Source organism: Oncorhynchus keta, chromosome 1 (assembly GCF_023373465.1).
Source record: "Oncorhynchus keta strain PuntledgeMale-10-30-2019 chromosome 1, Oket_V2, whole genome shotgun sequence".
In the NCBI taxonomy this organism is placed as follows: Eukaryota; Metazoa; Chordata; class Actinopteri; order Salmoniformes; family Salmonidae; genus Oncorhynchus; species Oncorhynchus keta.
Window position 1 is genome coordinate 19,830,198 of NC_068421.1, and position 25,028 is coordinate 19,855,225.

Consider the following 25,028-nt stretch of genomic DNA (forward strand, 5'->3'; position numbering starts at 1 on the left):
GACAATTAGTAGTGTGGAAGAGAAATGTAATTTGTTATCTTATTTGGCCTGAAAAAGGGACAGGTCATCCTGTTTCTCTTAGATTGCTAAATCCTAAAGAAAGTTGTCCCTTTACCTTTTTGTAGTCTGTTTTAGAACTGTGTTTCACAGAGTTAGAACATCTTTCATAGGTCCTGCTATCCCAGGATGTGTGGGGGAGTGGTCATGTCCTTGGTATGATTAGTCGTTATTTTTCCTTTACTATCTGTGGTGATGAGCAGAAGGACCGGACTCATTCGAAGGGTATGTGTAACACCCCACCCATCCTCGGTCTGTGAGAACAAAGAGCGAGTTGAATTGGTTTTCCCATGTACGTTCAAATAAAGCTTTGGAATATTGAGATTGGACTGCCATATGACTGGACTGCCATATGACTGGACTGCCATATGACTGGACTGCCATATGACTGGACTGCCATATGACTGGACTGCCATATGACTGGACTGCCATATGACTGGTTTTTCCACAGGGAAGAGCAATACACACAAAAAAAAACTAAAAAGGAGTTGCAGGAAGAGCAACTCCATAGATAGCAATGTAGATCAGTTAGATTTTAAATTAACAATCATGTATTACAGCAATGATGTTAAATCTGTAAACATATAGCAAAGTCTTAAATCCACACATTCCCCCAAAAGCCCCATCCCCTTTCCAGTGGTGGAAAAAGTACCCAGTTGTCATACTTGAGTAAAAGTAAAGCTACCTTAATAGAAAATGACTCAAGTAAAAGTGAAAGTCATCCAGTAAAATACTACTTGAGTAAAAGTCTAAAAGTATTTGGTTTTAAATATACTTAAGTATCAAAAGTATAAATCATTTAAAATTCCTTATATTAACCAAACCAGATGGCACCATTTTCTTGTTTTTTGTATTTATTTAAGGAGTCAGAGGCACAATCCAACACTCAGAAATAATTTACAAATGAAGCATGTGTGTTTAGTGAGTCCAGATCAGAGATAAGTGTGTGAATTAGACAATTGTCCTGTCCTGCTAAGCATTCAAAATGTAATGAGCACTTTTGGGTGTCAGGGAAAATGTATAGAGTAAAAAGTATATAATTTTCTTTAGGAATGCAGTGAAGTAAAAGTAAAATATAAATAGTAAAGTACAGATACCCAAAACAACTACTTAAGTAAAAATACTTCAAAGTACTACACACCACTGTCCCTTTCCCAAAATAAGCCATGATTAAAGCTCATTGGATGATTGAATGATGCCAATCAAACCTAGATCAAAATGAATTCAATGAGAAAAGATACAAAATAAACAGGAATAAAAACATTAAAAAAAATAAAAAAAATAGCCATCATAATGATATTGTCCATTAAAATGATATACACAACAGCATACTTCTCCTCACATGTGTGCATCTCTCTGCATGTCAGTCTGTGAAGATGTTAATGTGTGTGTGTGTGTTTTATTTTCAGTGGCAAGAACTCACCACTGAAATGAAAACATATTTATGCAATAACACATCCAGGTTGCAGAAATATCAGTTGGTGTTTGTGTGTGTGTGGACGTGTTTAACTATACTTGTGGGGACAATCAGTCCTCACAAGAATTATCCAAATTTTGGGGGGACCAACTGGGGACATTTTGTTGGTTCCCACAAGGTCAAATGCCATTTCTAGGGGGTTTAGGGTTAAGGTCAGAATTAGTGTTAGGGTTAGAATTTGGGTTAGGGTTAGGCGCTAGAGTTAGCTTTAAGGTTAAGGTTAGGGTTTGGAGCTAGGGTTAAGGTTAGGGAAAATAGGATTTAGAATGGGACTGAATCAAACTGGTTCTATGTGGTCTGGGTCTGACCTTACTCTGATCAACGTAGTGTAGTGTTACCGGACAGTGGACCTATACAGTGGGGATGTGAAGTTGGCCAACCAGAAAGCTACCCTGGGTTCTATTGGGGGACACACACACACACACACCCTAAAGCAGCAGCAGATTAGATAACAGAAAACGCTTTCATATTGTCATATTTGAGCCTTTTTCACTCTCTCCCTCTTCCCCCTCTCCTTCTTCCTCTCTTCAAGATTATAAAGAGCTATTTTTGGGGAGAACTCCATTGTCTTGGAGTGTGCAGACTGGCTCTTATTAAAACTTGTGCGTGTGTGTTTGAGACTGTATTTTCTGAGAAGGTGCTACACATAGGATTTTCTTTTTAAAATTTCCTCTCAAAGTCAGACCAATCGCCAAGTCTGCAAAATTTGTATAAAAATGCAATTCCTTTTATAGTCAAAACACACATATTCTATACATTTTGCTCTGATCACCTTTGTTAAGCAGTGACACCTTAACCCATCCCTCCTCTCCTCCCTAACACCCAGATCTCTTCTGTTCTGGTTGGGCCAAGCGCAGGGTGAGTCCATCCCTCCTCCATAAGAGCTGAGTAAGTGTAGGGCCCAAAGGCCAACCAGGAGGAGGGGTAAAGGAGAGAGGGATGGAGAGGAAGGTTAGGAGAGGAGTAAGAGGAGAGAACTCTATAGTCTATATAATTAAATATTGATCCAAGCCATGAGTTTGCAGCATCGGTTGTGGTTTTGAGTTGGGGGGGGGGGGGTCAAATGCTCCTCCTACTCCTCGCCAACATATCTGTCCCCATCCCTGTGTCACCTGTCCCCATCCCCGTCCACCTGTCCGCATCATCGTCCCCATCCCCGTCAACCTATCCCAGTCCAACTCATTTGGACTTCTCGTCAGCGTCGGAGGCTCGGTGCTCCTGGGGGAGGGACATCAACTTTCGGCGGTTCCACAGCTTGTGGAGATCTCTGGCCTTGTTCTCGTTGTTCATAATGGTGCCACTGCTGCCGCTGTCCCGGAAACTGGCCAGAGGGGGGCGCACATTCACCCCCTTCACTGCCACAGAGCCCTCAATGGCCTTCTGCAGCTACAGAGATAATGACAAAGAAATAGTGGGTCAACAAAAGGTGAAGAGACTTGCCCAATACAAACCCAACCCCTAGCCTGTACACTTTGACACGTAGGGACTACGGGTCACAGTTATTGAGTACCAGTCAATTTGGGATTGAGTATAAATTAGGCTCGGTATCAGAGAGGATAGCTCAATCTGTACAGTGACCAATAATGTATGTAAACCCTGGATTGCTGATGCTATGTATTGGCCAATGAAAGACTGACACCACCGGCCAGCCATATTGGCACTCCCCAGAAGGAGCAATCCTCCATTAGAATGAATTTTACAGTATTTCAATTAAATGATTCAAGGACAAAATTACATCTATTTCAGTATTCTTTGTTGTAGTGGGGACTAGGGTTGAAAAACTACCTGTCATTTACCAAAGTTACTGGAATCTGGTAATTAACAAAAAATCTATGGGAATCCATCGTAACTTTGGTCATTTATACTTGAAAAACATTAATAAAAGTATTAAATTAAATTACGAGCCTAGTTGGTTTAGCCACAGAAAAAGCAAGCAACCTTCCCGCTAGCCATGATTGGCTGAGATAATGAGTTGGCTGGACATGCCGAGATATGCATTTGGATTGGTCTGCCTATTTGAGCTGGTCAGTATCTGTAGGTAATCCTGTCTAACGCTGTTTAAAAATATATATGTATTGCTTAGTAGAGCTGCATAAGTGTTGCTCTCCACTTTCTGGAGGGCCGAGTTTTGAAATCAGTGGAATTAGTGTATGATAGCTAAGGAGATGGAGAAAACATCTGTCTCCGGATTACATCTTCAAACTGAGGGCAACCATGGCATCCATGACAGGGAGAAGCGTCCATCCATGATGTACACTACCAGTCAAAAGTTTTAGAACACCTACTCATTCAAGGGTTTTTCTTTATTTTTACTATTTTCTACATTGTAGAATAATAGTGAAGACATCAAAACTAGGAAATAACATATATGGAATCATCTAGTAACCTCCAAAAGTTTTAAACAAATCAAATAATATTTTATATTTGAAATTCTTCAAATATCCACCCTTTACCTTGATGACAGCTTTGCGCACTCTTGGCATTCTCTCAACCTGCTTAACCTTGAATGCTTTTTCAACAGTCTTGAAGGAGTTACCACATATGCTGAATTCTGGTAGTTTACTGGTAGTTTCCAGTAATATACCCTCCCTTTGCCACCCTAGTGGGAACAGTACTTCAAAAAATAAATGTTTTTATATATTTTTTAAATTTTGTATGTTTAGCTTACATAATATAATTTAAAAGTATTCATTAAGGTGTCTGTAATAGAATGAACATGGTAAGACATTTTTTATTTATTAATAAAGGCATTTCTATAGCTTCCAAAATATATTTTTTTACAACCGTGGGGGAGTACCAATATGGAGGCGCGGTGGCTTCAAAACGGAGCCCCTGGTCAGTCATCTAGTGCATATATAAACCATTGACAGCAAGTGTAGACCAAAGTGGAATGGTGATGTTTAACCATGGCAATATTACAGGGCGGTTGCTATGGTGTTTCTAGGTGATACTATAGGGAGTGTGGCTATGCTACCATGGTAATAAATTAAAGATGATGAACAATGTTTTTTTTTTAACTCAACATATATTGGCCCCAACAATAGCCCTAATAAGTTGTCGTCATATACTGTACTCCTCCCCTCTCCTTCCCCAACAATGACAGACGTCTGGGAAACAACGGTTTCTAGGCAGACATGTTTCTCACTTACACACACACATACACACCCTCCCCAGTTATTAGAAAGCATAAGGAGAGCTGAATGCAGCAGTGCTGTGTGACAGAGACGAGGAGAGGTGAGGCGAGTAGAAGCAAAGAAGAGAGGAGAGGTGAGGCGAGTAGAAGCAAAGAAGAGAGGAGACTAGAGGGCGAGAAGAGGAGAGGCTGTTTAACACCAAACAAAAGGCCTGAATGTCAGCCAGTGGAACAACACTGTGCTTAGCAACAATCTCCTGTTTTACAGCCAACTGATAAAGACAGAGTGCCTCCACCTGCTTTGTTTGTGAAGAGAGCGAGAGAAAGAGAGAGAAATATAGAAAGAACAAGAGACAGAAAGAGGAGAGACTGCAAGGAACATTAAACAGACATTTGTCTCGCTGTCTGTCACATAACAAGGAGCGAAGGTCATTGATACTGATGGTATGTGTGTGATGGTGGTGACAGTTATGCTGATGATTGTGACAGTGAGAAAGATGATGATGATGGAGAGGTCTATGACAATGGTGGCTGTTGTGATGTTGTAATCGATGATGATGATGGGACAGTGCCATGTTGATGTGCTCAACCCCAGGTGATCTGTGTCACTCACTTCTTTGAGGGACACCACTCCGATGAGTCGTCCAATGCTGGTGACGTAGGCATGGTCCAACCCCAGCAGAGAAAAGATGGTGTGGGTCTGGGGACAAGAGAACAATACACTTAGAACCCACATTTAGAACCAACATCTAGAACACTTAGAATCATAGATTCCCTTTTGACATTCATATGGAGGCCCTTCTGAATCACAAAACAGTAAACATCTGAAAGCAGCTATTAAACTACAGCACTTAGTGCATTAGAACAGTCAGCTCAGTGGTCACTGGAGACCTGAATGGTGTACAAGCTCCTTCCTCATTCAACTAATGAAGTAAATCAGCAAGTCATCAAAAGTAATCACCTTGATTAGCCTAATCGGGTGTTTGAGCACCACTGAGCTAGATTGTTGTGAAAGGTACAACATCCCTACTGATACTGTAAGCTGCTAGAACCTCAAGTGAACCACACAGACAGCAGCTTGAGCCTAAACCCAAATCACAGGAAATAGAATAACCTTATTGTTATTTAAATATTTAATGCAATAGGAGTTAACCATTACAATGTTCCAGGAAACAAACACATAAAACAGCATGGAATACACATTACCCAGACTGATAGACGCAAGAGAACAAACACCAGTTTCCATAAATCACACACAAATGTGAGTTTGTGCGCTTGTACTGCAGTGTCTATAATAGCAATAACACTGGACTATCCATCTACAAAGTGCATTTTACAAAATAATCCTGGATTTATTTAGTGAAAAGGGGGTACTGAGCAGTATAACGGAGACAGACAGACAGATATAAAGACCTTATGTAGTGAGGTGTTCTCCACCAGTTGGATGGGGGCGGGGTCGATCATGCAGTTGTCGAAGTTCACCTGCTCGTCAAGCTGGTTCTCCTCCCACTCTGCAATCTGCAAACCCGGGGAGGATAAAGAGGAAAGTGGAGAGAAACATTATGGAAGTACTCAAACACAGACATTGGGCTGGCACAATTACCGTATAACCATGTAAACTACAGTTATGGATGAAGACCGTCATGGACAGAAAGTAAATGTCATAACTGTAATAAATAAATTGATCAAATTAATATTTTTTTCCTAACAAACAGCTGACAGAATGACTACAATTCAGCGGCAGCACATATAGAAATAGGTGAATAGAACAGGCTTGGAACCTGTAACCCTGGCAAGTTGACAGGTAGTCATGGGTGCACTCACAATGGCTACCTGGTATTGTGATGCAATAATTAGCTGTGTAATATATGCAGAATGTTAATTCAAATGATGTTAACTGATGTGGCTCATGCACAGGAAAGTTATTTTTTGTAATGTTAGTGGAGTTGAATTACATTTACATTTGAGTCATTTAGCGACTTACGATAGTGAGCGCATACATTTTCAGACTTTTTTCAGACTGAATCAACAAAGCACAGCACATATTTTAGCAAATGTTTTCCTTTCTGCTTTGCTCTGTTGGAATCGGCTAAACATTGATCATTGAGCTAGTAAATTAATGATAGGAAATGAAAGAGACTATGTTAGAAGTTAATGGTTCTCTGAAGAAAGACAGAAGGCTTTGGAACGTGTTTGATGGAGGAGAAGAGAGCGATGTGTTGATATAGGAAAGACAGATGGATATCTGTGGGTCAGGAGGTGAGGGGTGAGGTCAGTTCCCCTTAAGGGAGTAATCAGGGTTGCTATCTGTGTCACACCCTGGTCGAAGTATGCATGTTTTTCTTCATTTATTTGGTCAGGCCAGGGGGTGACATGGGTTATTGTCATGGGGTTTTTGTGGGGTGTCTAGCATAGTCTATGGCTGCCTGAGGCGGTTCTCAATCAGAGTCAGGTGATTATCGTTGTCTCTGATTGGGAACCATATTTAGGCAGCCATATTCTTTGAGTTGTCGTGGGTGATTGTTCCTGTCTCTGTGTTAGTTGTCACCAGATAGGCTGTATAGGTTTTCACATTCCAGTTGTTGTTTTTGTATTGTTCGTGGTTTTTTCTTTATTAAAGATGTATCGAACTAACCACGCTGCATTTTGGTCCGACTCTCCTTCAACGGAAGAAAGCTGTTACAATCTGGTTACCTTCTTTCCTGTGGAGCCATAAACTGTAAGGAAGAGGAGTGTCTTAAGTAGAATGTATATAAACTCTGTCTGAAATGTTTGGCCGTCTGATTTCAGCTGTACAGAACCTTTGGGAATGATTAAACTTGGTTAAAGCTTCTCTAGTGTCCGTGAGTTATTTACTCTGAAAAATAAGGACCAAACAGCTCCGATGGGTACGCTAGCAATGACTGCCAGTCCACCCATTATGCTGTCATTGACTTGAATGGGTGGGACACCTGTTCTCTTAATTCTATTCATTTTTTAAAATGCTATTCGAACGGTTATTACGGTGACAGCGGTCATTTGGCTGGCCAGTTGTCGTCATCCAAAATCCCATGATCGTCACAGCCCTACTAGACGTATAGAATATTTAAATGGTCTTTACATCCATGGTGAGAAAGAACGGCTATGGCTTTTATCTTCAATTCCTTAAAAGGACTCACGAGGAAGTTGCCACCACTATTTAAACGTAACTTCCTGTCCCAGAGAGGAAATCCATGTTTAGGTTCCTCCTCCAAAGAATGACCAAGCCTACTGGTACATATTCACAAATTGGATGTGGGAATTTCCACATGGAGTTGATAAACGTCAACAAACAGGCATTGACACCTGTCTGTGTAGCTGGCTAACATACTAGTTAACCTTATCTAGCTAATTAATGTTATATAGTTGCTTTTTTTAGAACTACACAATATTCAAAAGATTAGCCAGCTGGCTCTATAGCTAGTTCTGGAACTGGATTTGTCATAAGCATTGATTTAGGGAAAACTTCACCACAGATGGAAACCACAGTCATCTTTGACTTCGCCATCTATTGTTATCGCCAAACGTTTGGCATCGTCCATAAATTGCGTGTGGCTACACAGTGTCTGGCTGTGGTCCCTGGTGCAGAGATAATAGATGCCCATAGAGATTCCAGCTTTGATAAGGCTATTCATACACAGTGACTAATTATTCCCCTGATAACCAGTAAATACACTGTAGCATAGACAGACAGCACTGACACATCCTGAGAGAAAAGGGAGAAAGAGGGAGAGAAAGTGTTGTAGGGTCTCACCTCTCTGATGGTCATGTCATCATCGACATCGAAGTCATCCTGAAAGTAGAGGGACAGGAAACAGATCAACACACTTACACTGCAAACACACACCAAGCGATAAATGGTTCAAGGTTTTATTTCTATAATCTAGCTATATGATGAATGGATGCTTTTATGATACGGATGTGTCATACATGTAGTCAATGGATATGAAATAAAATCAATGTTTAATGACATAAAACCTTGAACTATTTCATTTCCAGATTGCTGTTCTCTTGACTATTTATGAATAACACAATTACCATTTTATATTTTGTCAGGGGGGTACATACAAAGTGTTGTATATGTTGTAATCATCATTCTTAATTCAGAATTGGGCAGTTGTTTCATTGATGGACATGAATGGCTGTTTGAGCGTAGCAGTGTTGGTAATTAGACAGTGTATCATGGTTTTATGGTGTCATTTTCCAGATACTTCAAATAATTCCTCCTCTCATGCATTATGGGTTCCTTGGTGGTTGTAAGTGTAATTGCTCTGTCATTGGACAGGAGGATAAGAACTGCCCGTCTTACCAACAGGATGTTCTTCTGATTTCTGTTGTCCTCCATAGATAGGCATGCATGGAACCCCCACCCTTCCCTCCATATTCAGTATGACATATGTTTTTATGCCAAGTGGTATGAATGACTATAGAAGATGAAAAGGGGAGGAGTTTGGTTCTGTGGACCACCCACAAACCAGGACAAGGTCACTGATTCGACGCCTCTAATGACATGGCTGATGATAGACAGCGTAGCAGCATACTTTGGTTGAACTTCAACGTCCCTTAAGTTGCCCGCAGCTTAAACACACCACCCTGACCATGGAAACACCACGTTTGGACCACATAGACACAGTTTGTAGTCTTTTGGGGTTTAGGGTGTCATTGCTAGAAAGGCGGTTGAGTTCTCCACGACCACTACTGACTTCTTGACCAATCAGTTTGCATTCTGACGATGAGGTCAGAGTTAAAACTACCTAACAGCCAATCAGAAGAGGAGGACTATGTGTCAGAGGGCAGTAAGAGTTCACAGACAGGGAGGAGGGCATTCAATACATTTGTCTCGATGGCACAGATCGGCAAGGCTCAGCTCGGCACAGATCAAAGTCCACAGGCATGGATTAGCCCTGCAGCGGATAGCGAATGGTTGATTGGATGGCTGACCAGTTGCTGGGCAGTTTCCTTGGGCATTCCCAGCGTTCTTACCACAACGGATATCCTGATGCGCTTGGGTGGCTTCCTAAACTCAGGAGACGCCGAGCTCGATGCAGTTCCCTTTATGTTGATGTTGACATTGTTGTTCTTCCAGCGGCCAAAGACAAGAACAACGTTAATACAATATCTCTGCCACGCTGGGCAAATGCATCCCCAACTCTGAAGCTCCCCCAACTCTGAAAAAAATAGAGTCATGCCTAACCTAAGTGGAGATGTGGAGGCTTGAGTTGGAGGCGTAACTCAGAGAGATTGAACAGGAAGTGATAATGTATCGGAGAGTGATTGACCGTGAACTTAGGAGTGTGTGTGTTTTCTGACAGGTGTCTCACCTCCAGGCCTTCTATATCAGGTCTGACACGGAATAGGTTCCTTAAGGTGCTGCCTGAGTGGTCCTGTGGACCTGAGAAAGGGAGAGAGAGAGAGACTATTGAAGAAGCTCTACGTAATTCAAAAAGTACTTAGTTGTTTAATAATTCGCAAAAGTCTAAGCAGTTGAGGGGGGTTCTAAACTGACTTATGGAATTGTTTTAAGATGGTCATACTATTGATCAATTAGCTATTTGATTTAGAATTTTAGGACCCTTTCAGGATAAAAAATAAATTAAATACAATTATTTGAGAGACATGGAAGGAGAGATAGAGACCATTGATGTTGGTAATACAAGTTCCTCTGTGTGTGTTTGCTCTTACTTGTGGGCATGGGTATCTCAGTAGGGCAGTCCACCACAGAGGGTCTCTTCAGGGCCGGCTTCAGTGGCTTCATGGAGGGGGTAGGGGTGGAACTGAGGGAAGTCTCCTCTGTGGAGATCTACACACACACACACACACACACACACACACACACACACACACACACACACACACAACTATTCATGAGTTGCATGTTTCATCACAATATTGTTTCGAACATTTGTTTGGGACTGATGCGCGACTGAGCATTCTACTCAATGCATTGTCAATGAGCGCTAATGAATATTTCCTCAGAAGTGCATTCCAGTGGCTTGGAAATACTATGACATTCAAAAGGAGGAAAATAATTAGTAGGAAAACATTTTGTCATCATTTTGATGTCGCCAGATTAACTGAGAGGCCACCGGATTGTAGCTAGCTAACGTTAGCATTGCTAGCTATTTTTTGATTAACTTAGCAAGCTAATGACAACATTGCCATCTGTCTAAAGTAAATTTGACGGCATGATAATGCTGATAAAGTTGTTTCCTACTAAATATTTGATTACTTTAGCAATGTCATCATATTTTTAGGCACCATAGTGTAATTTTGACGAAATAGTAGTTAGCCTCTGTCCAGAATGACTGGGCGGCAGAAGAACGTTCATAACAATGGCATGACGCGACCAATTCACGATGGTGCAACCTATGAATACACTCTGAATACATATAATCAATAGTACAGTTCATGCTGTACCTGTTGCCTAAATAAAGGAAACACTTGAGTATGGGGGATGCAAAGTATATTGAAAGGTGCTTCCACACGGGTGTGGTTCCTGGGTTAATTAAGCAGTTAACATCCCATCGTGCTTATGGTCATATATAAAAATTCCCAATTGCCCATTATTTTGACTACAATGACTAGAAGAGATCTCAGTGACTTTGATAGTGGTCTCAAAGTAGCATAGGTGGTTTAAAGGGTGTGTGTGTGTGTGTGTGTGTGTGTGTGTGTGTGCCTGTGCGTCTCAGGCACCAGATCTCAACCCAATTGAACAGTTATGTGAGATTCTGGAGCGGCGCTCTGTCTGTTTCTCGTTCTCTGCCTGTCTCTCTCTCTCTCTTGTTTGTTTGTTTCTCTCTCTATCTCTGTCTGTTTCTCGTTCTCTGCCTGTCTCTCTCTCTCTCTTGCTTGTTTCTTTCTCTCTGTCTGTTTCTCGTTCTCCGTCTGTCTCTCTCTCTCTCGTTTGTTTCTTGCTCTCTCTATCTCTGTCTGTTTCTCGTTCTCTGCCTGTCTCTCTCTCTCTCTTGTTTGTTTCTTTCTCTCTCTATCTCTGTCTGTTTCTCGTTCTCTGTCTGTCTCTCTCTCTTGTTTGTTTCTCTCTCTATCTCTGTCTGTTTCTCGTCCTCTGACTGTCTCTCTCTCTCTCTTGTTTGTTTCTTTCTCTCTCTATCTCTGTCTGTTTCTCGTTCTCTGTCTGTCTCTCTCTCTTGTTTGTTTCTCTCTCTATCTCTGTCTGTTTCTCGTCCACTGACTGTCCCTCTCTCTCTTGTTTGTTTGTTTCTCTCTCTATCTCTGTCTGTCTCTCTCTATCTCTGTCTGTCTCTCTCTCTCTCTCTCTCTCTCTGTCTGTTTCTCGTTCTCTGTCTGTCTCTCTCTCTGTCTGTCTCTCTCTCTCTCTCGTTTGTTTCTTTCTCTCTCTCTCTCATTTGTTTCTTTCTCTCCATCTCTGTCTGTTCTCTCATTTGTTTCTTTCTCTCCATCTCTGTCTGTTTCTCGTTCTCTGTCTCTCTCTCTCTCTCTCATTTGTTTCTTTCTCTCCATCTCTGTCTGTTTCTCGTTCTCTGTCTCTCTCTCTCTCTCTCATTTGTTTCTTTCTCTCCATCTCTGTCTGTTTCTCGTTCTCTGTCTCTCTCTCTCTCGTTTGTTTCTTTCTCTCTCTCTCGTTTGTTTCTCTATCTCTCTCTCGTTTGTTTCTCTATCTCTCTGTTTGTTTCTCTCTCTCTCTCTCTCTCTCTCATTTGTTTCTTTCTCTCCATCTCTCTCTCTCATTTGTTTCTTTGTCTCTCTCTCTCTCTCTCATTTGTTTCTTTGTCTCTCTCTCTCTCATTTGTTTCTTTGTCTCTCTCTCTCTCTCATTTGTTTCTTTCTCTCCATCTCTGTCTGTTTCTCGTTCTCTCTCTCTCTCGTTTGTTTCTTTCTCTCTCTCTCTCGTTTGTTTCTTATCTCTCTCTCGTTTGTTTCTCTATCTCTCTCTCGTTTGTTTCTCGTTCTCTGTCTCTCTCTCATTTGTTTCTTTGTCTCTCTCTCTCTCTCTCATTTGTTTCTTTGTCTCTCTCTCTCTCTCTCATTTGTTTCTTTGTCTCTCTCTCTCTCATTTGTTTCTTTGTCTCTCTCTCTCTCTCATTTGTTTCTTTGTCTCTCTCTCTCATTTGTTTCTTTGTCTCTCTCTCTCATTTGTTTCTTTGTCTCTCTCTCTCTCTCTCTCATTTGTTTCTTTGTCTCTCTCTCTCTCTAATTTGTTTCTCTCTCTTCTCTCTCTCTCTCTCTCTCTCTCTCTCTCTCTCTCTCTCTCTCTCTCTCTCTCTCTCTCTCTCTCTCTCTCTCTCTCTCTCTCTCGTTTCTTTCTCTCTCTCTCATTTGTTTCTTTCTCTCTCTCTCATTTGTTTCTTTCTCTCTCTCTCTCATTTGTTTCTTTCTCTCTCTCTCTCTCATTTGTTTCTTTCTCTCTCTCTCTCTCTCTCTCTCATTTGTTTCTCATTTGTTTCTCTCTCTCTCTCTCTCTCTCTCTCATTTGTTTCTTTCTCTCTCTCTCATTTGTTTTCTCTCTCTCTCTCTCTCTCTCTCATTTGTTTCTCTCTCTCTCTCTCTCTCATTTGTTTCTCTCTCTCTCTCATTTGTTTCTTTCTCTCTCTCTCTCATTTGTCTTCTCTCTCTCTCTCATTTGTTTCTTTCTCTCATTTGTTTCTCTCTCTCTCTCTCTCTCTCTCTCTCTCATTTGTTTCTTTCTCTCTCTCTCTCATTTGTTTCTTTCTCTCTCTCTCTCTCATTTGTTTCTTTTCTCTCTCTCTCTCTCTCTCTCTCATTTGTTTCTCTCTCTCTCTCATTTGTTTCTCTCTCTCTCATTTGTTTCTCTCTCTCTCTCTCTCTCTCTCTCATTTGTTTCTTTCTCTCATTTGTTTCTCTCTCTCTCTCTCATTTGTTTCTTTCTCTCTCTCTCTCTCTCTCTCTCTCATTTGTTTTTCTCTCTCTCATTTGTTTCTTTCTCTCTCTCTCATCTCTCATTTGTTTCTTTCTCTCTCTCTATCTCTCATTTGTTTCTCTCTCATTTGTTTCTCTCTCTATCTCTCTCTCTCTCTCTCTCTCATTTGTTTCTTCTCTCTCATCTCTCTATATCTCTCTATTTATCTCTCTCTCTCTCTCTCTCTCTCTCTCTCTCTCTCTCTCTCTCTCTCTCTCTCATTTGTTTCTTTCTCTCATTTGTTTCTCTCTCTCTCTCTCTCTCATTTGTTTCTCTCTCTCTCTCATTTGTTTCTTTCTCTCTCTCTCTCTCTCTCTCTCTCTCTCATTTGTTTCTTTCTCTCTCTCTCTCTCTCATTTGTTTCTTTCTCTCTCTCTCTCTCTCTCATTTGTTTCTCTCTCTCTCTCATTTGTTTCTCTCTCTCATTTGTTCTCTCTCTCTCTCTCTCTCATTTGTTTCTCTCTCTCTCTCATTTGTTTCTCTCTCTCTCTCATTTGTTTCTCTCTCTCTCTCTCTCTCTCTCTCATTTGTTTCTCTCTCTCTCTCTCTCTCATTTGTTTCTCTCTCTCTCTCATTTGTTTCTCTCTCTCTCTCATTTGTTTCTCTCTCTCTCTCTCTCTCTCATTTGTTTCTCTCTCTCTCTCTCTCATTTGTTTCTCTCTCTCTCTCATTTGTTTCTTTCTCTCTCTCTCATTTGTTTCTCTCTCTCTCTCATTTGTTTCTCTCTCTCTCTCTCATTTGTTTCTCTCTCTCTCTCATTTGTTTCTCTCTCTCTCTCATTTGTTTCTCTCTCTCTGTCTGTTTCTTTCTCTCTCTCTCTGTCTCTGTCTAAATTCATTTCAATTGAAGGGGCTTTATTGGCATGGGAAACATATGTTAACACTGCCAAAGGAAGTGAAGTACATAGTAAACATTACACTCATAGAAGTTCCAAAAGAATAAAGACATTACAAATGTGATATTATGTACATATACAGTGTTGTAACGATGTGCAAATGGTTAAAGTACAAAAGGGAAAATAAATCAACATAAATATGGGTTGTATTTACAATGGTGTTTGTTCTTCACTGGTTGCCAGTGGAAGTGCAGCTCAGTTTCCACCTCATTCAGTGGGCAGTGTGCACATAGCCTGTTTTCTCTTCAGTGCCAGGTCTGCCTACGGCGGCCTTTCTCAATTGCAAGGCTATCCTCACTGAGTCTGTACATAGTCAAAGCTTTCCTTAAGTTTGGGTCAGTCACAGTGGTCAGGTATTCTGCCACTGTGTACTCTCTGTTTAGGGCCAAATAGCATTCTAGTTCGCACTGTTTTTTTGTTAATTCTTTCCAATGTGTCAAGTAATTCTCTTTTTGTTTTCTCATGATTTGGTTGGGTCTAATTGTGTTGCTCTCCTGTGGGGCCTTTCTGTGTTTGTGAACAGAGCCCCAGGACTCTCTCTCTCCCTCTGTCTGTCTCTGTCTCCTGGCATCTTACTGATGGGACAGTAACGGCTTGTTAAAACTCTTTCTCTCACAGATACAACCTTTATCAACCATGAGATTAGAAGAATTTCATATCGTTTTATTTCCCCTTTCACTATGAAAAGTGCCTAGGTTCTCTTACCCTCCTTCACTGATCCAGGCTTCAAGACTGAGGGTAAGCACCACATCTTATACAGATGTATTTGTACTTTTACCTTATTGACCTGGAAGTGGACCTCCTGGTTGACCATGGTGGAGCCGTCCTCGCTGCCCGGGTGGGAGACCACCGACAGGCGCTTCTCAGCTGTGGCCCGGTCTCTCAGGTACTTCAGTCTCCGTGGTCGGCCTAGCTGTAGGGACAGGAGGGCCTGGATCTGGGCACGCTCAATAGAACCCAGCAGGATCATCGACTCTGGGGGGGGACGAGGGGGTGGAGAGGGAGAAAAAGTAAGGAGGGGGTGAAGAGAGGACAGATGATGGGCAGAGGAGAAGAAGAATGATGGAAGAGATGAGAAATAGAGAGAGAGGGGCAAGGATGTTAGAGTGAGAGAGGAGGGGGAGGACAGAGTGGGAAGATGGGATGGAAGAGAGGAGAAGAGGTATTTTAGAACAGTACTTAATGTGCAGACTGCAGTGGACTCTAACGAATCACAACAACATGGTGAGTGATGTAACTGAGAACAGCCATAACTTGAATGTGTGTGTGGGGGAGCATTTATTTGACTGAAAATGTTCTGTAGTGTCTATAATGTGTGTGTATGTATGCGCATCTGCATCTGTAAAGTATTAGTGTGTATTTGTGTGTGTTTGTGGGCGTGTGTCTCACCACTGGACTCGAGCAGGGCTAGGGTATTGAGGTGTCCAGTCAGCAGTACATCATGCAGGTCTCTGTAGCAGCAGTTGAGGGTGATGTACACCACATCCCTGATCATGATGTCCTCCACATAAATATTATACTTCCTGAAGGACGATAGGAGAGAGGGATGACGAGAGGAGGAGTGGAAGAGAGGGGGGGGGTATTAGCACCCATACAGTCAGTACAGTTTTCCATTGACTCAATGTCACAAAAGAAGAAATGTTCTAAAGATGGACAACACTTGTAACTGTTGAACAGGGGGGTTATTTTGCCAAACTTTCTTTATTGTCAGAAATGATGGAATCTGTGTTTTTCTAATAAATTATGATTTCTAAATCATTTTGAAGGTACGGGGCGGGGCATGTTTTGTCATCAAGTAACTATAAAACTCCACATTTCATTCTAAAGGCATACTGCAAGCAAAATCTATTGTTCAACTATAAAAAATTATGTTTCTTTGCAGGACATGGATTGTCCTGACTCAAGAATGACTGAATTGCTTCACCTTGCTTTTCTGGTTGGCTGGCAAGTTTCACCATCCTATTATTTCAGATCTAGACCTACAGGAGTGCAAGTTTCACCATCCTATTATTTCAGATCTAGGCCTACAGGAGTGCAAGTTTCACCATCCTATTATTTCAGATCTAGGCCTACAGGAGTGCAAGTTTCACCATCCTATTATTTCAGATCTAGGCTTACAGGAGTGCAAGTTTCACCATCCTATTATTTCAGATCTAGGCTTACAGGAGTGCATGTTTCACCATCCTATTATTTCAGATCTAGGCCTACAGGAGTGCAAGTTTCACCATCCTATTATTTCAGATCTAGGCCTACAGGAGTGCAAGTTTCACCATCCTATTATTTCAGATCTAGGCCTACAGGAGTGCAAGTTTCACCATCCTATTATTTCAGATCTAGGCTTACAGGAGTGCAAGTTTCACCATCCTATTATTTCAGATCTAGGCTTACAGGAGTGCATGTTTCACCATCCTATTATTTCAGATCTAGGCCTACAGGAGTGCAAGTTTCACCATCCTATTATTTCAGATCTAGGCCTACAGGAGTGCAAGTTTCACCATCCTATTATTTCAGATCTAGGCCTACAGGAGTGCAAGTTTCACCATCCTATTATTTCAGATCTAGGCCTACAGGAGTGCATGTTTCACCATCCTATTATTTCAGATCTAGGCCTACAGGAGTGCATGTTTCACCATCCTATTATTTCAGATCTAGGCCTACAGGAGTGCAAGTTTCACCATCCTATTATTTCAGATCTAGGCCTACAGGAGTGCAAGTTTCACCATCCTATTATTTCAGATCTAGGCCTACAGGAGTGCAAGTTTCACCGTGGCAATATGTTGGACATGAGAATTATTAGAATATGGCAAATATTAGTAAATGAATGCATTCTATCCATGCTGGTGTTGGCGGACTACCTGAGACGTGAAACAGATAGGTGGGAGGGCATACAGGCAGTCACCAATTTATTCAACGCGCAGTTTGTCTAAATGTGTAACGGAAACACTTCAACCACTTCATTATTCAACACGAGGGTTTTGTGAAAAACGTTAAAAAAATTGTACGTGTGATGTCCTCACGTCCAGCTGTTTTTTGAACAAAAGAGAGTTCAATGGAAATGCACTGTAGCAGGCAATTGTCACATCGATTTTCTATGCAAACTTTCTAAATGTAGCGTAGTGGTTCGAGTGATGGGCCAGTAACTTAAAGCTTGCTGTGTCAAATACCAGGGCTGACAATGTGAAAAATCTGTTGATTTATCCTTGAGCAAGGCACTTAACCCTAATTTGCTCCAGGGGTGCTATTGATAGATAGATGGATGGACAGATACAGTAGGTGTAGTCCTACATACTCGTGGTGTCCCCAGCCCAGTTCAGGGAGGTAGGGTAGTTTCTTGATCATGATGAGGGAGTCATATAGCGAGGGCTGGAGGGACTGGGCCACGGCGTTGGCCAGTATCACCGCTATCATCACCGGCAGGATGTGACTGATCTGACCCGTCAGCTCAAACACAACAACTGCCGTTGACACTGTGTGAGTGACTGCTCCAGACAGGGCCGCCGCACCTGGGAGGAGAGGGGAGAGGAGGAGAAGAGAAGAGAGGAGGAGAAGAGAAGAACAGAGAAGAGGAGAGAGGAGGAGAAGAGAAGAACAGAGGAGAGGAGAGAGGAGGAGAAGAGAAGAACAGAGGAGAGGAGGAGAAGAGAAGAACAGAGGAGAGGAGGAGAAGAGAAGAACAGAGGAGAGGAGGAGAAGAGAAGAACAGAGGAGAGGAGGAGAAGAGAAGAACAGAGGAGAGGAGAAGAGAAGAACAGAGGAGAGGAGAGAGGAGGAGAAGAGAAGAACAGAGGAGAGGAGAGGAGAGAGGAGAAGAACAGAGGAGAGGAGAGAGGAGAAGAACAGAGGAGAGGAGAGAAGGAGAAGAACAGAGGAGAGAGGAGAGAGAGGAGAAGAGAAGAACAGAGGAGAGGAGAGAGGAGGAAAAGAGAAGAACAGAGGAGAGAGGAACAGAGGAGAGGAGGAGGAGGAAGAGAAGAACAGAGGAGAAGAGAAGAACAGAGGAGAGGCGGGAGAGAAGGGAAGAACAGAGGACAGGAGGGAATAGGTACAGGTTACTGTACCCGTTAGTGTACATACAGGTTACTGTACCCGTTAGTGTCCATACAGGTTACTGTCCATTGACATGACTAAAGTAGTAAAAGCAATATTAGTGTAATCATACTTCTCTTCAACTCAACTCTATACTGAGCCTTCATCAATAATACTGGAGCAACAAAGTGAGTGAGGGAGGGATGAGAGGGGAGGGAAGGAGATGGTAGGTAGAGACAGGGGTTGGATTGAGATTACATTGTACCTCACACATTTTTTTAAATTTAAGAACCGTTATTGAAGCGAAAAAGAGATGAGTGAATAAAATTAGAAAAAAATAAGGAGTTGAGAGAGTGGGTGGAAGGGGGGGTGCAGAGATAGAGGGGAGGGAGGTAAGGTTGATTATTCCTAACTTTATTAGGAGGGAGGAGAGAGGGCGTGAGAGAGCAGGAGAGCGAGAGAGTGAGAAAAAGGGAGAGAGAGCGACTGAGAGAAAGAGAGAGAGAGAGAAAGGGCAAATCTAGCCATGCTGAGATGAACGAAGGCTCATCAGAGAGAGACAGAAAGCTGAGGTGAGTGAACATCAGCACCCATTAGACACAAACACAGATGACATCAACCCCAACACTGAACAACAGCATAATCAGCACAACAGTCAACAACAACGCTAACAGAATCACTCATAGCAACATAGTTAAAGGAAGATTCTACCCAAAAACGATCTTTTGGTATTTGTTTTAGAAGTCAATTGTTGATATAGTCCCAAATAGTCCCAATAGTCAAAATACAGAAATCATCCACGTATGATGCAATTTGATTTCTGTACTTTGAAAGTTGCGTATCTTGAAAACTTGATTGCTGACAAGCAAAACATTTGGAACTATGTCAACAATTGACTAATGAAACAAATACAAAAATATTGTTTTTGGTGGAGTTTTCCTTTAAGATGCATCTTACCAAAGGGGACATCATATTGTTTTTGTCTGTGACATAAAGGGCTTTCCTGCTTTATCTGTCTTTGCACTACCTAATTGTTACAATAATGGTGCCTAGTTGTGTCTAGTCTTAAATAGGTATTGATAATCTTGTCTATCTGTCCCAAACGTAGTCTTTGTGTGTATATTTCTACCGTAACTCACCTACGGCTGCGTACACTCCTGGCTCTATGGGGTAGATGGTGCCATCAGAGTGGACGCCATCAGGGAACCAGGTGGCCATGCTCTCCCCGACCAGACGGCCAAATGCCGCCCCTAGAACACACAAACACACACACATTGTTAATGAGAAAGTAACATATTTTTACACAGACACTCAAAAGACTGAATAGCATATCCACAGGGTTAACATTATTGTTGAAACACACACATTCGCACACACCTCTTACCAATGACGAAGACAGGCATGAAGGCTCCACAGGGCACAGGCATGGTCATGGCCAGAGCAGACATCCAGAACTGAGACAGACAGACACAGGGAGTCACACAGAGAACAGTGTGGCATTTCAATTAGGGAACAGGACAATATTTAATTTAAAGATGTTACCAGAAGTTTTGGATACTTTTTTGATAGTTTTTCTGAAATTAGCACACATCCCGCAAAAGTGGTCCCCGAAAATCACGTACGGTGTCACATACAGTAGAAGTCGGAAGTTTACATACACTTGTGTTGGAGTCATTAAAACTTGTTTTTCAACCACTCCAAACCACTCCAAATTTCTAGTTAACAAACTATAGTTTTGTCAAGTCGGTTAGGACATGTACTTTCTTCTGATAGGCTAATTGACACAATTTGAGTCAATTGGAGGTGTACCTGTGTACCAAACGTTCATCTGTACAAACAATAGTACGCATGTATAAACACCATGGGACCACGCAGCCGTCATACCACTCAGGAAGGAGACTCGTTCTCTCAGCTAGAGATGAACGTACTTTGTTGCGAAAAGTGCAAATCAATCCCAGAACAACAACAAAGGACCCTGTGAAGATGCTGGAGGAAACCGGTACAGAAGTACCTATATCCACAGTAAAACGAGTCCTATATCCACATAACCTGAAAAGCAGCTCAGCAAAGAAGAAGCCACTGCTCCAAAACCACCATAAAAAAGCCAGGTTTTCAACTGCACATGGGGACAAAGATCATACTTTTTGGAGAAAGTCCTCTGGTCCTCTGGTCATCAGTCCTCTGGTCTGATGAAACAAAAATAGAACTGTTTGGCCATAGTGACCATCGTTATGTTTGAAGGAAAAAGGGGGATGCTTGCAAGCCGAAGAACACCATCCCAACCGTCAAGCACGGGGGTGGCAGCATAATGTTGTGGGGGTGCTTTGCTGCAGGAGGGACTGGTGCACTTCACAACATAGATGGCATCATGAGTTAGGAAAATTATGTGGATATATTGAAGCAACATCTCAAGACATCAGTCAGGAAGTTAAAGCTTGGTTGCAAATGGGTCATCCAAATGGACAATGACCCAAGCATACCTCCAAAGTTGTGGCAAAATGGCTAACAACAACAAAGTCAAGGTATTAGAGAAATAGAAAAATTGTGGGCAGAACTGAAAAAGCATATGCGAGCAAGGAGGCCTACAAGCCTGACTCAGTTAGACCAGCTCTGTCATGAGGAATGGACCAAAATTCACCCAACTTATTGTGGGAAGCTTGTGGACGGCTACCCAAAACATTTGACCCAAGTTAAACAATTTAAAGGCAATGCTACCAAATACTAATTGAGTGAATGTAAACTTCTGACATAAAAGCAATAAAAGCTGAAATAAATCATTCTCTCTACTATTATTCTGATATCTCACATTCTTAAAATAAAGTGGTGATCCTTTATGACCTAAGACAGGGAATTTGTACTAGGATAAATGTCAGGAGTTGTGAAAAACTGAGTTTAAATGTATTCCAAGATGGCGTAGCAGTCGAACGTCTTGTCGTGTCGTGTCCCTTGTATATATCGTTTTTTATATTTTTTTAACATATTTTTCTTCGCATATCTTTTAAAACATTTTGTTAAACCTCAACTTCTAAATACTCTCCTGCAACCCGCCTCACCCAATGTAGCTATTTTCTTCTAAAGTACTTATATCTACTTTGGATCCGGAACCCCTCAACTGAAGCTAGCCAGCTAACTACCAGCTAGCTACCAGCTATCAGTCAGCAAACCATTGCTAGCGGTCTTCAGCTAACCGGTCATCAGCTAACCTTTAGCTCGGAAAGCTCTCGCCAGTTGGAACAACGCGACTCTAACCAGAGCATAACGGACCTATTATTTTTTTATCCCCGGATTCCCACCGTATTCCCACCGCAAACGGAACATTTTCAGCTGGATTCTTCACAACTAGCTATCTAGCTAACTGCAACCCCGGATGATTACTCCTGGCTAGCGTTTCCACCCACTTAGCTTGAAGCTAGCCCGGCCAGAGCTCCTGTGCTACCACCGAAGCATACTCCTGGGCTACAATATCCGGACCTTCGACCGGTCTATCGATGTCACCGCATGAAGAGGAATAAACAGACTCACCCCATCGCGACGTCCTTGCTTGCTAATTCGGCCTGCTAACTGCTAGCTTGTTTAGCCCTGGTCCGCTAACTGCTACCTTGTTTAGCCCTGGCCTATTACCTGTTAGCTTGTTAGCACAGGCCTGCTAACCATCTGAATCTCTGCGTCCCAAACACTCACTGGACCCATATTTACTTTCTCTTTTCGATTTTTAATTTGTTTATACCTTCCGGTAACCTGCCTCACCCAATGTGATACGGAGTCGCCATTATTTTTAAAACACACTCAAGAACCTCCAGAAGCTAACCAGCTAACGAGCTACAAGCTATTTAGTCATTGTTAGCCATTGCTAACTGTTTTTTTAACCTGGATAACATTCGCCAGTCCAGCTTCCCTGCCCCATCCACCGCTGCCCCCCTGGACACTGATCACTTGGCTACATAGCTGATGCATGCTAGACTGTCCATTAATCACGGTACTCCATTCTGCTTGTTTATGTTTTATCTGTCGGCCCCAGCCGCACTCAGGCTCTGTGTGTAGTTAATCCGACCCTCCCTGCCTAGCCTACGCCATTTTACCTGCTGTTGTTGTGCTAGCTGATTAGCTGTTGTTGTCTCACCTACTGTTTTAGCTACTGTTTTAGCTAGCTCTCCCAATTCAACACCTGTGATTACTGTATGTCTCTCTCAAATGTCAATATGCCTTGTATACTGTTGTTCAGGTTAGTTATCATTGTTTTAGTTTACAATGGAGCCCCTAGTTCCACTTCATACCCCTGATACCTCCTTTGTCCCACCTCCCACACATGCGGTGACCTCACCCATTACAACCAGCATGTCCAGAGATACAACCTCTCTCATCATCACCCAGTGCCTGGGCTTACCTCCGCTGTACCCGCACCCCACCATACCCCTGTCTGCGCATTATGCCCTGAATATATTCTACCATGCCCAGAAATCTCTCCTTTCATTCTCTGTCCCCAACGCTCTAGGCGACCAGTTTTGATAGCCTTTAGCCGCACCCTCATACTATTCCTCCTCTGTTCCGCGGATGATGTGGAGGTAAACCCAGGCCCTGCATGTCCCCAGGCACCCTCATTTGTTGACTTCTGTGATCGAAAAAGCCTTGGTTTCATGCATGTCAACATCAGAAGCCTCCTCCCTTTTACTCACTGCTTTAGCACACTCTGCTAACCCTGATGTCCTTGCCGTGTCTGAATCCTGGCTCAGGAAGGCCACCAAAAATTCTGAGATTTCCATACCCAACTATAACATCTTCCGTCAAGATAGAACTGCCAAAGGGGGAGGTGTTGCAGTCTACTGCAGAGATAGCCTGCAAAGTAATGTCATACTTTCCAGGTCCATACCCAAACAGTTCGAACTACTAATCTTGAAAATGACTCTCTCCAGAAATAAGTCTCTCACTGTTGCCGCCTGCTACCGACCCCCCTCAGCACCCAGCTGTGCCCTGGACACCATTTGTGAATTGATTGCCCCCCATCTAGCTTCAGAGTTTGTTCTGTTAGGTGACCTAAACTGGGATATGCTTAACACCCCGGCAGTCCTACAATCTAAGCTAGATGCCCTCAATCTCACACAAATCATCAAGGAACCCACCAGGTACAACCCTAAAATCTGTAAACAAGGGCACCCTCATAGACGTCATCCTGACCAACTGGCCCTCCAAATACACCTCCGCTGTCTTCAACCAGGATCTCAGCGATCACTGCCTCATTGCCTGTATCCGCTACGGAGCCGCAGTCAAACGACCACCCCTAATCACTGTCAAACGCTCCCAAAAACACTTCTGTGAGCAGGCCTTTCTAATCGACCTGGCCCGGGTATGCTGGAAGGACATTGACCTCAGCCGTCAGTTGAGGATGCCTGATCATTCTTTAAAAGTAACTTCCTCACCATTTTAGATAAGCACGCTCCGTTCAAAAAATGCAGAACTAAGAACAGATATAGCCCTTGGTTCACTCCAGACCTGACTGCCCTCGACCAGCACAAAAACACCCTGTGGCGGACTGCAATAGCATTGAACAGTCCCCGCGATATGCAATTGTTCAGGGAACCAATACACGCAGTCAGTCAGGAAAGCTAAGGCCAGCTTCTTCAGGCAGAAGTTTGCATCCTGTAGCTCCAACTCCAAAAAGTTCTGGAACACTGTGAAGTCCATGGAGAACAAGAGCACCTCCTCCCAGCTGCCCATTGCACTGAGGCTAGGTAACACGGTCACCACCGATAAATCCATGATTATCGAAGAACTTCAAAAAGCATTTCTCAACGGCTGGCCATGCCTTCCGCCTGGCTACTCCAACCTCGGCCAACAGCTCCGCCCCCCCGCAGCTACTCGCCCAAGCCTCTCCAGGTTCTCCTTTACCCAAATCCAGATAGCAGATGTTCTGAAAGAGCTGCAAAACCTGGACCCGTACAAATCAGCTGGGCTTGACAATCTGGACCCTTTATTTCTGAAACTATCCGGCGCCATTGTCGCAACCCCTATTACCAGCCTGTTCAACCTCTCTTTCATATCGTCTGAGATCCCTAAGGACTGGAAAGCTGCCACAGTCATCCCCCTCTTCAAAGGGGGAGACACCCTGGACCCAAACTGTTACAGACCTATATCCATCCTGCCTTGCCTATAAAAGGTCTTCGAAAGCCAAGTCAGTAAACAGGTCACTGACTATCTCGAATTCCACCGTACCTTCTCCGCTGTGCAATCTGGTTTCCGAGCCGGTCACGGGTGCACCTCAGCCACGCTCAAGGTACTAAACAATATCATAACCGCCATCGATAAAAGACAGTACTGTGCAGCCGTCTTCATCGACCTTGCCAAGGCTTTCGACTCTGTCAATCACCATATTCTTATCGGCAGACTCAGTAGCCTCGGTTTTTCGGATAACTGCCTTGCCTGGTTCACCAATTACTTTGCAGACAGGGTTCAGTGTGTCAAATCGGAGGGCATGCTGTCCGGTCCTCTGGAAGTCTCTATGGGGGTGCCACAGGGTTCCATCCTCGGG

At 42.8% G+C, this 25,028-nt stretch overlaps 1 protein-coding gene across 1 annotated transcript in view; it reads right to left on the minus strand.

The window, feature by feature from the left end:
- Positions 1-893: 893 nt before the first annotated feature.
- Positions 894-25,028, minus strand: part of LOC118371084 (chloride channel protein 2-like) — a 72,457-nt gene continuing 48,322 nt past the window's right edge. The window contains exons 13-23 of the mRNA XM_052517725.1: positions 19,890-19,959; positions 19,645-19,755; positions 17,769-17,982; positions 15,869-16,002; positions 15,258-15,454; positions 10,368-10,485; positions 10,007-10,077; positions 8,440-8,478; positions 6,081-6,185; positions 5,281-5,367; positions 894-2,920 (exon numbers count right to left, since the gene is read on the minus strand). Of these exons, the coding sequence (XP_052373685.1) occupies positions 2,714-2,920; positions 5,281-5,367; positions 6,081-6,185; positions 8,440-8,478; positions 10,007-10,077; positions 10,368-10,485; positions 15,258-15,454; positions 15,869-16,002; positions 17,769-17,982; positions 19,645-19,755; positions 19,890-19,959 (1,353 nt within the window). The 3' untranslated portion in view covers positions 894-2,713. The remainder of the gene's footprint in view (positions 2,921-5,280; positions 5,368-6,080; positions 6,186-8,439; positions 8,479-10,006; positions 10,078-10,367; positions 10,486-15,257; positions 15,455-15,868; positions 16,003-17,768; positions 17,983-19,644; positions 19,756-19,889; positions 19,960-25,028) is intronic.